The sequence below is a fragment of the Neovison vison genome, chromosome 7, assembly GCF_020171115.1.
Source record: "Neovison vison isolate M4711 chromosome 7, ASM_NN_V1, whole genome shotgun sequence".
Taxonomy (NCBI): Eukaryota; Metazoa; Chordata; class Mammalia; order Carnivora; family Mustelidae; genus Neogale; species Neogale vison.
Window position 1 is genome coordinate 151,303,355 of NC_058097.1, and position 16,574 is coordinate 151,319,928.

Here is a 16,574-nt window from a genome sequence, read left to right on the forward strand (position 1 = left end):
CCACTACAGAGTCAGTGGCTGGGCCCCTGACTGGCCCCTCCAAGGGAGCCCAGAGCTTTGTTAGGGAAATTGGGGGGTGGGGGACCACAATGAAGCCTATTGTCTCCTGTCCCCTTTTACAGGAAACAAAAGGCTCCCAGTCTCTGGGGAGCCCTAGCCCATACCCATCCCCTGCCCAACCCCCACTGCCTAGCACACAGGGAGGAGCCAGGGCCACTGGAGACAGGAGGTTTTATTGATGCTGATGGGGGTAGGAAAGGCCCCCCAGGAGCCTGGGGAAGTGGGGGCTGAGTCAGTCAGCAGATGCATAAGGCCTGGGCACAGGGGGGTAGGTTAGGGCACATTCATCTTCTCAGGATTCTGTGGCTCCTTCTTTGGGGAAGGGAGAGAGCATTTTGAGGGGGGAGCAATTCAAAGAGCAGCGAGGGAGAGGTTAGGGACAGCTGAAGGCTCCTAACCTGAGAGAAGGCACCACAATAGGCAGCAACATCTGTGTGGAAAGCTGGATCAACTGGTCAGTAGAGGAGATGGGGGAGGGGCACATGGGTTGGCTTCTTGGAGAGGGGTCCAACCTTGGCCTGGGTGAGCTCTTAGATATACCTGGTGTTCCCAAGCAGAGTGGGGCAGGGCCCAGAGTCCCCTTCCCTATGGGCCTCATTTGAGAAACAGGCATTCAGAGAAAAGGGCATTCAGGGACCCCCCTGGCAAGGGGTGCCAGAATTAGTCCTTAAGGCACAGCTGGGGGCAGACAAGGCGCCAAGGCACAACTGGTGGGGGGGGCAGGGGCAGCCTCCAAGCCGAGTGCCAGGGTCACAAGAGGACACAGGACCGCCCACGCTTGACGGGTGTGGGGTTGAGCACGGCCCGGACAGCCTCAGCAAACACTTCCTTGACGCCGTCCTGCTGTAGGGCCGAGCACTCGAGGTAGCGCACAGCATGGATCTGCTTGGCCAGGGCCTGGCCCTGCTGCGGTGTGATGGGCGCCTGACCCTGCTCCTTAAGGCGCCGGAGGGTGTCAGGCTGCGCTCTCAGGTCCTTCTTGGTGCCCACCAGCAGGATGGGCACATCAGGGCAGTGGTGGCATACCTCTGGGTGCCACTTGTGCCGCACGTTCTCGTAGGAGGGCGGACTGGCAATGGAGAAACAGATGACAAAGACGTTGGTCTGAGGGTAGGAGAGCGTGCGCAGCCGGTCGTACTCCTCCTGGCCCGCTGTGTCCCACAGGTTTAGGTTCACTGTGCGCCCGTCCACAGCGCTCTGGGCGCTGTAGTTGTCGAACACCGTGGGGATGTACTCCTTGGGGAAGGCGTTAGTTGTGTAGCAGATGAGCAGGCACGTCTTGCCCACAGCCCCATCGCCCACCACCACACACTTGATGCTCTGCATCGTGGGCGCAGCTGCTACAATGGAGGCAAGGCCTCCTTCCCCTTCCGGGCCCCTCCGGATGCAGTGACCTGCAGGCAGATCACAGGGACACACGTGGTTAGGGAGGCCTCTAGCCGCTGGGGAGAAAGAAGGGAACACGTGGAGGGAAACCAGCCCCTGTTCTCTCAACCTGAAACCGTTCTGCAATCCCGTGAAGACAGATCTCTGAGAAGAGACAATGAGAGCGAGGCCTGGAGACCAAGCCACAATGCTCAGGTGTAGGGAAAATAGCAATATAATGTGTAATGTATTATGTAAAGCAAGTAAGTTCTGGTACCAGACTGAATAAGGTCTAATCCTGGTTTTTCTATCTGCTGCCCATGTGACCCTGGACCAAAGACTTAACCTCTGCATGCCTCTGTATTCTTACCTGTAAAATGAGGAAAAAATGCTACCCTACCTCACTGGGTTGTTGTAAGGCTTATGTAAATGGGCACATCAAAGGCATTTAGAACAGTACCTTGGGTCATAATAAGTATTTGGTTAAGTATTAGCTACATTTTTCCCCTCCAGGCAGTACAGACACAAAAAGTGAGGTACGTAAGTAGGGGGTCTACCAGATCCTCTACCAGATAGGGACCCCTCCCACTGAGTAGACTGGAGAGGAGTTCTGGCTCATAGCTGCTGTCCCAGGTCACTCTGAGATGCAGCCATGGGTAGAGCTTCTACCAACTCAGGGCTCACCCTGCTTAGCACATTGATGTTTTAACTCCAAATCTGACATCTTGGCTACTGATTGCAAACCAAAAGGCACAGTGAGAAATCTGCTGAGTAAGGAGCAAAAGTCTCTAGACAGCTGCCCTATCTCAATCCAGGGTGCTTGAGGGATGGGGAGAAAGCAGGAGAGCTGATCTCGTAACTCTCACAAGCATAGTAAACCCTATCTGGCAACTTGGTGCAAGAGAACACTGGGGGTTGAGCCAGGGCTGGGATTTGGTCTGGAATCTGGTATGTAATGATTAATGAGGCAAAGGCTCTGGCTCCCAGATATCAGCCTCTTCTCTCAAAGCCCTTCGTAGGATAGGGTAGATCCTCCAAGCTCAGCCAAGAGGGATGGGCAGGAGAGGAAAACAAATGTTTGATTTGCCCCTTCATGTTCTGTCCTTTTCCTTAGATCATAGCATGTGCCTCTGAAAAATTTCAGAACCTTCCAGACTCTTGGATAGAGAACACAGTACCATTAAAACACTATCACTGACAATCCATGCTTAAGTCAGACTGGCCAGGGATTGTAATCATAGTTCCACCAACCAGTCATGTTTGATCTTGGGCCATATATTTAAGTTTCCCGAGTCTCAAGTTTCTCATCTGTAAAATGGGAATCATCTGGCCTATTGTGTTAGAACTGCCAAGAGTATGAACAAACATGAAGAAAGTGTTTGGGATGAGGTGTGGCACACAGGAAGTGCCATATAAACAGGCTGCTGTCATTATTAGTGGGGGAAGTACAAGAGAAGTCCCAGCTCCACGCCATCGCCCTGATCCCTTCTACAGTTCACAGGGCTTTGGGGTGAGGAACTGCTCTTCTGAGTTCTGGAACAGAGCAGAGCTTCCGGAAACCCTGTGATTATTTATACTGGTGTGGCAAGATTCCTCCTCTCATTGGCTACTTCCTCTCAGCCACGGGGGACTTTTTCTGGCCAGTATGTGACTTCCTTTCCCCGACTCTCTCCCACAACCAGATCCCTACTCCCTGGGAGGGAACAGCCCTGTTTTAGACACACAGGATCTCTAAGTGTCCCTCTTTCCACCAAGCACCAGCACCGCTCTCCCATTTCCCCCATTCTACTGTATACAAACTATACTCTGGTCTGAGAACCCCATACCCTCCAGCTGGACCTCTCAATCACTGGTTCAGAAGCCTCAAAAGTCAAATGGAGGGAGGAGGAAGGATTCCCCCATTGGAAATAGAAACAGAAATTCTGGGGGCAGGGATCTGCACAGGACCAAGGGATGGCCCCAGCTCCCTCCCAGGTCTCTACTTCCCCTGGGACCAGAGTGGAAGGAAACGGTTTCATCCTGTAAGGCTGCCTCTCTGGGCATTAAGAATACTTCCATCTTGGATAGACAACGTTGGGAACAGGTCTGGGAAGGAAATAAAGGCACCCTGGGGCAGTGGAGAGAACCTCAGACTGGAAGACAAGAGACCTAACCTAAGTCTTAGACCCAGCTTTGCCTGTTGCTTATTCACTGTAACCAAGCATGAGGTACATATTGTCTCTGGGCCTCAGTTTCCCAGTCCATGAAATGGGGAGAAAAATGCCCGTAACAAGGGTACTAGATAGAGGAAATGAGACATCAAGAGCCCTGGGAGTAGAGGATAGGATGATGGGGGCAGAAAAGGCCCCCAGGTGGGGGTAGGAGGGCTGAGTCAGGAAATGCACAAGGCCTGGGCACATTGGGGCAAGTTGGGGCACACTCATTCTCAGGGTTCTGTGACTCCTTCCCTGGGGAAAAGGAGCAACCAGGGTTTTTTTTGGGAAAAGGGCCATTACTTGTGTCCACAGGGTTAATTGGGAGACAGTGGCATTTTTGAGAGGATTCCTGGGCTTGTAAATCTTCAGTTTCACACAGAGCAGGGGAGTGGGTGTGGCAGTGTGACCGGGAACTCTTCCCCTACAAACCCCACACTGGGCCGGCCCAGGCAGGAAGGCAAGGAGGGAACTCTGGCCGCAGTCACAAGGCCCAAGAGACTGGAAGTAGAGCAGGCTCCAGGCAGCTCTCTAGGGAGGGGTTATCAACCAGCAAACAGCCTTCAACGAAGCTGGGAGGGACAGGGTCGCTTCCGGGCTGGCAAGGGAACAGGGACTGACACCGGAAAAGGAACATGAGTGAGGTAGTGTCCAGAAACAGGGCAAAGCAGAAGCAGTGTGGTATAGAGGCAGGAGCACTAGATCCCTGAATCTGACCTCTGGGGCTCACCTGCTGACTCCACCCCTTGATCAGAAACCCTCACAAGGTACAACCTTTCCTAGGTCACGTGATGTTGTTATTTGACCCTTATGACTACCTACTGGTAATATTCCTAATTTACAGATCAGGAAACAAACTCAGGGCAGTTAAAGTAACCCAACATCACACAGCTAGTTACCCTGGAAGCCAGGACATAAACCCCAGTTTTGTGATACAAAGCCCTGTGTCTTCCTCAATGTGTCACATAACCTCCAAGTTACCCCTTACCAGCTGTCTTAGAGACCTTAAACAAGTCAGTCACTTTCCTCCCTGGAGCCTCAGTTTCTTCATCTGTACAACAGCAACGAAAACACTTGCCCTCCCTGACTCAAAGAGCAGCACTGAGGAACCCTGTGCACAGGAATAAGTGTGCTTTGTAAACTGGGAGGTGCTGTGCCTACAAGAGTTACAAAAGCAATGCCTTTCATCCCAAAAGGCAGGAAGCACTAAGTATGTAAGTGTTTGAGTGGTGCCATCAGCCCAATTCTCCCCACTCAGGTCTAGCTCAGACTTTTATCCTCTCTCCCAGGACAACTCTTTCCTCTGAAATGCTATAGCCTAAGCTGGGTCAAATAAGTTCCCACAGCTCATTTAAGGAGAGCACATGCTAGGAAGTGAGGTCCAATCTGTGCCACATAAGAAGGGACAGTCAATGCTGCAGAGGCTCAACAAAGAGAGAGGCCTGGCCTACATGGAGTCTGGGATCATCTGTGTCTTTTTCACTTGGTGACTCTTTTTTTTTTTTTTTTTTAAAGATTTTATTTATTTATTTGACAGAGAGAGATCACAAGTAGGCAGAGAGGCAGGTAGAGAGAGAGGAGGAAGCAGGCTCCCCGCTGAGCAGAGAGCCCGATGTGGGGCTCGATCCCAGGACCCTGAGATCATGACCTGAGCCGAAGGCAGCAGCTTAACCCACTGAGCCACCCAGGCGCCCCTCTTTTTTTTTTTTTTTTTTTTAAAGGACTTATGTTTATGTAAGTAAGTTAATGTTTGCAAATCTCTTTAGTATCAGCCAAATTACAATGACTTATTCTGGCATTATATTCTGAATTTAATTCAGATCCTGCCGGGTTCCTCAGCTTGACGTTCAAAGTTCTTCATAATCTGGTAGGGATTCTGGAGTCAGATAGACCTGGATTTAAATCCTAGCTCTGCCTCTTACGAGCTCAGTAACAGCACCAACCTTAACCTTAACAGGTTGCTAGAAGGGTTAAGTGCAATGTATGTATCCAGAGTACGTACTTTGAAAATTAGAGTTTCCAGCTCCCTGATCCAGAGGGATCTCCACTTTCCCTTATAAACAAGCCAGGCTCATTCTTGCTTCTGAACTTTTCTTCTTGTTCTTCTGTATGTTGCTCCCCTCACCCATCTCACATCTTCCTGCCTCCAGGCCTAGCTTCAGTCTGATAGTCCCATGAGTCCACAGCGTGGCCACCTCCTTTAACCCTTCTTTGGCTCTGGAATTCTCCTCCAATAGCCATACATAAGTTTCCTAGCTCGTGGATGCCACCCCCCCCCCAATACTGAAGCTTAAGCTTCTCTTGACTGCCCCCACAGAAAAGCTAAGCACAGTGTAAGCTAAGCACAGTGTGCGGCCACTGCCTTCTGATCGGCTTGCTTCTAAGCCCCATTGCTGAGATCTGGAGATATGCCTCAGATGCCCGGGATTGGACAATAACCCTACAGCCAAAAGCTTTGACTGAGATAGGCAAGTCTCTCCTCCCACTGCTAGCCTTATGTGGCTCCTGCAAACACAGCTCATGGGGGGCTAATCCTGTCTGGGTGTGGTCTCTGGAGCCCAGAGTGCACCCTGTGGGACCTGGTCTTGGGGTGTGGCCCAGGCAGGCCCAGAATGGGGGAGGGAAAGGAAGCAGCAAATTGCCTGATTGCCAGATCTTGGTGGCCGTTAGAGCAGGGGAAGTGTCCCAACTGGGAGTGGGGGAGGGGAAGAATGGGCTGTAAGAAATGGGGGAGTGTGGGAGCAATGGGAACTTACTGCAGCCTTCTAACCTGCCTCCCTGGCATGGAGCTCCCCTTCTATCGCGTTTCCCAAAACTCATTCCAACTACAGTCTGTCTGTGGGCATTCTCTTTCTGAGCTCGGGCCACACCATCCTGATCCTCCACATGCAGACTCCACAAAACACATAAAACAACAGTATTTCCAGTCCCTGTGGGAATCCAGCATTGCTTCTCCTTTTCCATCCTCCAACCTGTCCTTACTCCTGTGCGGGCCTCTAACCTTGGTCCTTCAGAGTCTGGTACTCTTGTCACTATCTCCAGGAAAGTTTTTGTAAATCATCCAAATTCGTAATGACTTATCCCATCCCAGGCCCAGTCCCCGTTTTCTCTCACAGGTACATTCTCTCTTGCATCACATGGAGGCTGATCTGAATCTTATCTCTCGTCACTAGATTGGGAGGGTCTAGAGGGCAAGGTCCTGGCTGAATCTATCTCCCTCGGCTGAGCACAGCACACAGTGGCTGTCAGTAAATAACTGAATGAACTCAATCCATCCTGCATGTCTTCGTACATGGGAGTTCCTCTTCCTAGAATTCGGTTTCCCCAGCCTCAGAGCTTCCCAGTCCTCCAGGGTCCAGTTCTGTCCCCCCTCTTCTCCAGGACACCAAAGCAATCCCCTCTCCTGCCCTATCTTCCCCAGCACTGTCTGAACCATTTATTCACTGCACTGAACTAGATGCCTCATGAGGAGGGAAGTCTGTCCTGCTTACTTCTAGAAGCCCAGCAGAGAGCTGAGCAAAAGCTGCAGACAGACACACATCTCCTCCCCCATCAATCCAGACTTTGATTCTGGGAACAAGGAAGAGCCTCCATACCCAGGAGACAGGACAAGGGTAACCAACTTCCTCCTTCCTCTGTGGAGTACAGTTTAAGAGTAATGAACACACAGGCTAGATTGCTCTGTCCTCAGGTGGAAGGGTGAGAGGGGGGATGTAAGCACAGCTAGCCCGGAGGGATGAGGAAGATGGGTAGGAAAAGTCACGTGATAAGGCTAAGAACTGGTTAACACCAGAAGACCCTTGGTCAAAGATGAGGTAAGGGTCAGAGTTAGTATTGGAAATGGCTTCAGAAACTCTTCAAGTCTGTTGGTCTCGAAGGACAGGTGGAGAGGTGATATGGAAAGGCTCAGAGGGGCTGCAGCTGGTTGCAGCTGGGCTAGGAGGAAGAAGCTGGGGGAGACATGAGGTCAGTGTGGGGCTGGGACCAGGCCAAGGGCCGAGTCTCTCTTGTTCTTCCCCCTTCTCCCCATCAGAGAGAGCCTAGTTCCCAGCCTTAAAAAAAAAAAAAAGAATGTATGTGAAGAACTCTCCACTTCTTGCTATCCTCCACCCTTTATCCCCTGCAGAGGATCCTACAGGCCAGCAAGTAGGGTAGGAGGCTAAGAGAGTGACTTTGACTCTACCTGGTAGGGATTAGGAGGAGGAGGAAACAAGACAGGTGTAGCTGGGAAGGCTTTGGGGGGCTGGGACCCTTTCACTAAGTCCCAGTCCCTTCCTTCTCTCACCATCCCAGGTCCTTGGGTGCTCCACAAAGGGTGAGCCCAGGGCCAGGGCAGCTCAGGCTGGAGGAGCGCTGGAGGAGCTAAGGAGGCTGCCCCTCCCCCACCAAGCAGCACAGAGGAAGGCTCCAACACTTGCTTCCTCCTCTCTTCCTCCTCCCCGCCTAACAGCCCCTCAGCAGTCCCGGGGCCCCACGAAAGGCCTGTGAAGTGGCACTTCCTTTGTCTTTGCTCATTTCACACGATGCTGTACAGAAATGCCATCCTCCCAATCCTGCCTCCCCCACCTGAAAATACCCACAGAGAGACCCAGGGCCGCTCTATCCCTTCAGCCCCGCCCCAGGTCTGAGGGGGTTTCCACAAGGGAAAAACACATCAGGGAGGAAACTCCGGCACCGATTTTCCACTGTCAGTGGGGCAGGGCTGGAACAGGGCAGAGGGCACTCCCCCAACTTGCTGCCCCCTGGCATAAACCCAAGTGGTCTGCCTAATTCAACCTGTAAGAATCCTTGTGCTTTGGGGGAAAGGAGCCACAGGTCCCATCCCTGGACAGATACTTAAGAGACTATGGAGGCCCGTCAGATCAAGGCTGGCGTGAGACAGAGGGCCCAGAGTGGGGGTGCTACTATGAGAAGATTCTTAGGGGACGGAGGAGTGTTAGAGCTCTCAGTATTCTCTATGCTCACTTGGAGGTATTAACAGGCAACTCCCTAATGTTGGAACTCAGTGACAAGAGACAAAGTTGACCAAGGTTATTCAGATTTGGGAACAAATCCAGGACAAGGACCTGGGGCTCCTAACCTTCAGCCTGATGTCACTTCCACAAAGGAAAAGGTGAGGACTGTTACTCTTGCCTGGAAATGGGCCCATGTTTTTGGCCTCATTAAGGATGACCCAACAATGGTTTTATTCCTTCAGGAAATGGTCCAAAGGAATCAGGTTGATGCCTGAACCCTTTCTGCCTCCAAATTCCCTGGCTCTCATGTCTAGCCAATACTAGGCTGCCCATGATCTAGAACTGACATTACTAGACAGAGAGCCACCCTTGCCTGCCCTAGCTGAGGAGCTCTTTCTATAAGCTCTAGCTCCTGGGGAGATATCCTCCACCCATGATATGAGGACAAAAGAGGAAGCTAGACACTAGACAGGAAAACCAATCTGTCCTGGGGAGGTGGCCCAGGCTTTGTCTTTGGTTTCCCTCCTCACAGACCCCTACTAGCCTCATCACTAATGGGTCTACACTGTATAGGGAGGCAGAGGTCTTCATTCTGGGCCCAGGCCCATCACCTTCTTCCTAGCTGCCCAGCTACCCCCATTCTAATTATCTTCCCAACTGTCTCATTATAGCAACAACTTCTCATATCTTCCTGCTATGACCTCCTAAAAGCTCGTATCAGCCACCTTATCCAACCTAACACATTTGGCCAGAAACAACTCTCCATATCCTAGATTCCCAACCAAGATCTGTGACAATCTCACATCAGTCATTTCTTCCTAAAATAAGTACTAGTTTAGTGGGTGAGGAGTCAGAAGTCCTGGATGGTTTTTTAATAAGCCATGATACTGAAAAAATTCTTTGCATGCACTCTGAGTTGAAATTTTTTTACAGGTTTCTGGGATTTCCTCCAGGAGTGGAACCCACCTATACCTCTCAGAATGATAGTAGGAGATACAGGTGGGTGGAAGAAGGGACAATTCAAGGGAGAAGGACAACTGTGACAGGGGGAAAAGACAGAATGAGGAACCAGATTAGCACTTAAATCTTTTTGTGCTTGGGAATCCCAAAAAGTTCCCCTCTACTTCTCTTTTCTTTTCTTTTTTTTTCTAATAGAGAGAAATGAATACAGTAGACTTGAGGAGATGGAGAGGCAGGATCTCTCAGCATACTTCCCCAAGACTTGAGGAAGGCGCTTTAGAACGAGGATGGCAACTTACAGAGCCAGGCTGGACTGAAATAAGAATCTAGAGAAATTCCTAAAACAGAGGGAGTTAGGCTCCTGGGAGAGAAGGGGAATATTAATGATGTCTGATGGCAGAGGGGTTAGCAGAGGGCTCCCTGGTCAACAAGACCCTGATGCAGCCCAGGGCACGGGGGTTCCCAGCCTGGGCAGGTCCTGTAAGGAAGCAGGGAAGAGGGAGCAGACACCTTTGCCTCACACCCCTCTTCTTTGCCTGTACTGGAATTAAAACAGTTAAGACCTAAGGTCAGACCAGTGATACAGTCTTCCCTCCAAAATCCTGCCTTTGCCCTCTCCCTTTCCTTCCACCACACCAAGGTGACCCTGTGCCGCTCTCCCTAACAGGTGGTGTTGGAACCAGTAAGCACTGGAGTCAAGGCCCTTCAGATTCTCCCCCAGCCTCCAGACCTAGCCTCTTGGTTAAGCATCCAAGGGTTTGGGTGATTTTGATTTCCCACGGCCTCTCTCACCAGTCTTATTCCTGTGTCGCTCTACCCTGAGCGCTACAGACTGCTTCCTCCTGCCTAACCACAACCTCACCCACTGCAGGTTCCCTTCATTCGGCTGGTTTCCCCTATTCTGGGCACTCTCGAGGCTGAGAACAGTTATTCTGTCTCCAGGAGATAAAGATATAGATACATGGACAACACCTCGCAAATAAATAGAGAGAAAGGTTTTCCAGCCCTTTAATCATCTTTATCACCAGGAGGCTGTAGCCTGTTTCTCTAAGGTAGGGAGATTTGAAAAGGCTCTCAAACTCCCCCAAAGATCTGGACCCCAAAGCTGGAGATAAATGGCTGAAAAGGAAGGAGACGGAGAGATGGAGAGGCCTGAGGGAAGGTGGAAGAAGCAATAGAGTGGATATGCGTTTGGGAGCCAGAAGCTGGTAAGGGGAAGGGAGGCCGGAGGCTGAAGGGAACACAGGTGGACAGAGGAGCAGGTCAGGTGACAGGATGGGGCCTAGGCATGAATGTGAGTTTAGGTGAAAGACTACAGAGGATGCAAGAAGAGGGTGATGGACAGTCCTGTGGATAGGGTCTCAAGAAGGAATGGAAGAAGAGAAATGAGAGTGTACAGAATTCAGAGACTAACCATGGGGGGCGGGGGCGGGAAACAGGGGGGTCCGAATCATTTCCCAAGGCCAGAGCCCCTGCTGCCTCCCCAGAAACTCTATTCTCTCTTTCTCCTCAAAACATCCACAGAGAGTCCTGCTCTCTGTGATGCCATCTTGTCAGGGACCACCAGTAGCTCTGAATGAGAGTCATTTCACCTCTGGTCGCGGGACAAGACCAAGTCTTCTCCTTCCTCACTTTGCCCCCCCAAAGAGCAAGGGCAGGCCCAGGTCAGGTAGGCATAGAGATGTTTGCTAACTAAATACCTGTTGCTTCATTCCAGGGATGGAGAGGTTGGGCGTCAGAAAAACGGCATCCAGAGAGCGGGACTGGGGCTGGCGGGACTCCCCGCTCCCTGCCCCCGCGCCCCCCCCCGCCCCCGCCTTGTATAGGACCTTGGACTGCAGCCTGCGAATGTGGGTCTGGATTGGCACCGATCTTCCAGGGAGGGAGCTCTTCCTCCGCAGTCTAGGGCTTCAGACACCACCTCCCTCCATACTCCCAAATGTCACAACTGTTGGAGTAGAGGGAGAGCGCCTTCTCCAGCCCAGAGGGTCCCCTTCCTTCACACACTTCGAAACCCCCCCACCCCCCAACTTCTGAGGTCTTCCCACTCGAGTCCCATCTCCCACTTCTGAGCTCTTCCACTTCAGAGACTTTTCTCTCGGAGCGGGAGACCCTCCCACCTCAGTGGTCCCTCGCCGCTCCAGGAGCCGGGGGAGCCTCGCCATCCTCCCTCGGTACAGAAACCCACCCTCCCAGAACCGCCGCCTGCTCGCAGTGGCCGGCTCCGCGCCCCGCCCGGCCGCGCCCGCCCAACTTGCAGTGAGCCGAGAAGCTCCCGCCCGCGGCCTCCCGCAAGCAAACTTCCCCGGCCGGTGCCGGCGCGCAGTCCCCGCCGGCCGGGATCCCCTCCCCCGGACCCTCAGTCCGCCGGCCCGCGCCGGGCCTCACCTGGTGCCCTCCCCGCCGCGGGGGAGCTGGGGGCGGCGGCAGCGGCTCGGGGCTCGAGAAGGAAGTGAGACCTGGAGGCCGGAGGAAGTGGGGGGGGCGGGTCGGCCGGGGCGGGGCGCGGGGGCGGGGCGCGGCCTGACCAGGAAGTGCGCGGGGCCGGGGGCCCCCGCCCGGGTCTCCACCCCCACCAACCCCCTGCCCGCGCCTTCCCTGCCCCTGGCCGGGTCCTGGGCTCGCCCGCTGCCCTCTGCCTCGGAGGCCCTTAAGTCAGTCCTCCTAAGGTCAGACTGCCCCGTTTTCTCCTTGCCACCTCCACCCCAGTAGAGGCCCTAAGCCAGGGCGCTAGGCTTTTGTCCCCCTCCCCGTCTCTCGCCCCCACCAACCCCCGCGGGAAGATGCTGAGAACAGGCGCCCCAAGGTTGGGCGCCTCAATCAAGCCCGGGAATCGAGCGCTGGCCAAGGCTAGGGGTTAGCTAGAGTGGGTCCTGCTGGGGCAGTCCCCACCCCTGCCCCGAGCCCCAGGGGAGTGCGGAGTGGTGGTGATTCAGCAGTGGGAAGGCCCCAGACCCCTGGGGAGGGTGCGGAGACTGGGGGAAGGGGAGCTGGCGTCAGCACCCGGGGAAAGACAAGATCTGCAGAGGCGCCGGCGGAGCCGCGGGCCCCAAAAACAGGATGTCGTGTCGTCGTTCCGCAACCGGCTGCTCGGTGCGCCTGGGCTCTGGGGAGGGGGCGGGGCGGGTGCAGGACGTAGGGCTCCCCTCGCCCGCTCTTCTCGTCAGGGCGCGCAACTGCTTAGGGCTGCAGGGCCGCACCCAGGCCCGAGATCCTGCCGGCGCCCTGGGGACCAATGGGTGGACGGGCTCGTGGGCGCCCTCTGGTGCTTTTGCAGCCGGGTCTTGCTCGTGGAGCTCTGTGACTCCAGAATGGGTATCCTTCCATCGTTCAACATAAACTTTCTGAGCGCCTACCGCGTGCCCAGCTCCGTGCTGGGTGCTGTGAAGGAAAACGGAAAGGCGTTTAAGACAAGCTCCCTTGTCTCCAAGAGGCTTTTCAGATAGAGAGGAAGAACAACTCCGAGAATAAATAGCTTAACCTTTAACCTCTCCTTCATCCTGTAGTTGTGGAGATAACATGAGAATGGATGTGAAAGGGCTGCTGTCAATGCCTGGCTCAAAGTAAACATTCAACAAATGCCTTTAAAAAGAAACCATGCTATAAGAATGAGTTTCCTAAACACAACATGTCTGCCCGCGTCCCTGGGTCTTTGCCGATTCTCTTACCCCTGTCTTTCCTTCTTTCCTGTGTTGATCGCCAGGCGAAATCCACTCAGACTTTCACGATTTGGGCCTAATGGAATACTCCCTCCCAGGTTGCCATTACCCCTCCTCCCACCGCACACGTGCACACAGACCCCCACCTCTGCCCTACAGTTGATAGTGTCTCCCAGTGCTGTCGAATGCAAATAATTTAAGTTATATATGTAGCTCAAAATATTCGAGCGATGACTTCTTTAAAAAGTAAAAAGAAACAGGTAAAATTCACTCAAATGCTGTATTTTACTTAACCCAGTATATCCAAAAGATTATTCAACCTGTAACCAATATAAAAATTATCGACTATAGAAACGAAGGGGATATTTTACATTCTTTTTTTCTACTAAGGCTTTGAAATCTGGTATGTCTTTTACACTCACAGTACATCTGAATTTTGGCTAGACATATCTCATCTGTGCTCAATAGGACATACAGCTAGTGGGTAAGGTATAGGACAATGAAGGAGAGAGTCTTACCCGATTCAGGCTGGTGGATGACTGAGAGGTGAATTCATTTTCTGCAAGTCTTCTGGGGAAGCTTATCCTGATCCTCCTAGGTGGAGTTCGGGTTTGTCTCCTCCCTCCCCATAGCACTTGGAACAGACTTCTCTCTGTGGAGGAGAGAGCAGGAAAGACAAAGGGAAAATCTGATTCCCTTCTGTACCCTACTAGGAGTACATGGCTGGTGCTTGGCATTTGATGATGAAGATAGGATTGTGAGTTTCCATAAAAGACAGGGTTCAGTGACATACTAAAGCAGCTTCTATGAAGCCATTAAAAACGGTGTCCCAGAACAAAGGTTTTTGAGCGGAGTTCCCAGAGTTCCCTTCCCAGAACTTGAAAGCAGGAAAATTGTGGGGCTCTGGCCTCCCTTCTTTTCAACCGGTTAGTTTGCTTTTACCTGATTTTTATTCTAGTGTTCTGGATAAAGAGATTAAAAAAAAAATACGGTTATTTACTTGAGAGAGATTGAGAGCACGAGGGGGAGGGACAGAGGGAGAGGAACAGACAATCCCAAGCAGACTCTGCACTGAGCACAGAGCCTGAGATCATGACTCTAGCCTAGAGTGGAGGCCTCAACTGACTGCGCCACTCAGGAGCCCCAAGATCTTATTTTTAAAAAGTTTCCTGCAAAAAATACTTGAAAATCAATTTTAGAAGCACAGTGGTGCGAATAGGGTACATACACATGATACGCAGTAGACCACAAGGCTGGATTGGCTGCCTAGGGTCAGACTGAATTTCCAGAGCCCTTGATAATGGGGATGCCTGGCCCTGGTTCAGCTTGCTTAGGTGTGAGAAACTGACTTGACTTTGAGGATTTCATTGTCTGGTGGGATAGGGGGCTGCTGCATATGAAGATACCAGAGGAAGCAGAAAGAGCCCTGGGCTGGGCTTCAGAGGACCTGAAGTCTAGTCTTGGCTCAGCCAGTCTGGCTACTGAGACTTTGCATTAGGCCTCATCCTTTTCTAGGTCTCAGACTCCTCCACTGGGAAGCAAGGGGTTAAGTCAGATGCTACCTTTGAGCTCTGACTTTCTATGATATACTCTTTAGAATAATAAAGTAATTAAGGCTTATGCGTATAGCTTATTGCTCATAATGCTTTGATACCATTTAGGTCATCTTGCTTTGTGCTCTAATTGTATCTGTGCCTGATGTCTGTCTTCCCCACTGACTGTAAGTCCTTTGAGGTTGTGTCTGATTCATCTTTGTGTTCACCCACTGGCCCTGGCACAGGCAGGCCTGAGCACCCATTTGTCTTCAGCACACATCTGTGGAATAAAATTGAAGTAAAAAAGCACTGATCTGAGAAAAAAAGCAAAAAAGCACTGATCTGTGTAGAACCATTAGAGGCCAGGTGACTTAGAACCACTTTTAAGGCACAGATATAGTATGGGCCAGTAAGGCCACAGAAGTGGGAGACAGGTAATGGGGTGGGACACCCTAAATGGGTGGAACATTCTCAAATATCTGCAAAGGGTTCTTGGAAGAGGAAGACGCTTAGCTGGCCCAAAGGGCTGTTTCTTCTTCCTACTCTCTTACTTGCTTTTCCCAAGTAGGTGAGCTCTTGGTAGATGGTTTATGTTTGTGCTCACAAGCAGCTGAGAAGCAAGGACACCAGCTGAGACATTCAGAAGAGAGACAATGTATGAAAGTACCCGGTGTGGGGGGCGGGGCAGGTAAAACAGAAAGATCGTAGGTAGGTTCTGAAGCCAGACAGTCCAGGATTCAAATCCTAGTTGTACCACTTTCATCGTGGCCTTTGACAAGTCACATGAACTCTTGCATTCATTCCTTGAACTGTATTTATTGAAAGCCTTCTCTGGGCTAGGTATAATGTCACATGCTAATGACGCAGTGGTGAAAACATAGATAAGTTCCTATTCTGATGTAACAGCAAGGGAGATAGATCTTAAACAGGTGATTATGTGCTGTAAGATCATAGGAACCATTTAGTTCCATTTTAAAATGGGAATGACAATACTATGGGCTTTGTGGGATTGTGAGGATTCATGAAAGAATGCAAGTAGAATGCCTAGGAGATTGCCCAGGGTGCAACAAACATTAATTTCTCTGTATGCCCATGACTTGATTCCCCTACAAGAGCAGGGTAGAGACAGAAAGGAGGAGGAAAAGAGCCTTGAAATGTTTTAACCTCTGCCCTGGTCTCTTCTAAACAGGTCTTTCCAGCCTAGTCTGTATGAGCTCCATTTCTTGTAGCTCACCAGGGGCTCACAAGGGTCTTCTGCTCAGTGTCAGTCACAGCCTCTTCAGACTAACCCTAAATCTGAGTATTCCTTTGTCTCTGGTGGGGCTCCTCTTGATTCCCTGGTGTTACCTCTCATCCTACCTTAGGAGGAGAAATAGGAGTCCCCCCTCATTACTCTTCTTCATTGTTACCCTCCCCTGCAAACGGGCCTGATGTCCCATTTTGTGACTTGGGAAGATAATGAGTGAGACTGGAGATAGCAAAAAGAACAAACAGAGGAAGTGACAAAAGAAACAGAGTTCTAGAGTTGCATTTTCTGATCCATTGTTCCTGATTCCCTCTGAGGAACTAACTAGTTACGCAGAGGAAGGGGTAGGGCCTTGCCCTATCTTCTAGGAGGGTCCCTCCTCCCAGGCAGGTGGGTTCTCCAAATTGGGTGGTACCCACCTGGTTTGTCATAATCCCCTCTGGGAATTCCTCCTTCTTCAGCCCTGGTGTGTTCCAGGAACAATTCAGTTTGTGCGGTCAGGCAACAGTGCCAGGATGTGAATCTAGGCAATCTAATTCCAGAACCCCTCCCCCTCACTCCAGTTGTGTGCCTCTGCACACCCTCGGATTGCTTTAGGCAGT

The 16,574-nt window shown here is 51.7% G+C and overlaps 1 protein-coding gene across 1 annotated transcript; it reads right to left on the reverse strand.

Moving 5' to 3' along the window:
• Positions 1–214: 214 nt before the first annotated feature.
• On the reverse strand, positions 215–12,013 carry RHOG (ras homolog family member G). Its single transcript, XM_044258662.1, has 2 exons — positions 11,921–12,013; positions 215–1,454 (listed from the first exon to the last, which is right to left on the reverse strand). Exon 2 carries the CDS (start codon positions 1,384–1,386, stop codon positions 811–813), a length of 576 nt encoding a protein of 191 aa, XP_044114597.1. The 5' UTR covers positions 1,387–1,454; positions 11,921–12,013; the 3' UTR covers positions 215–810.
• Between the last annotated feature and the right edge of the window lie 4,561 nt (positions 12,014–16,574).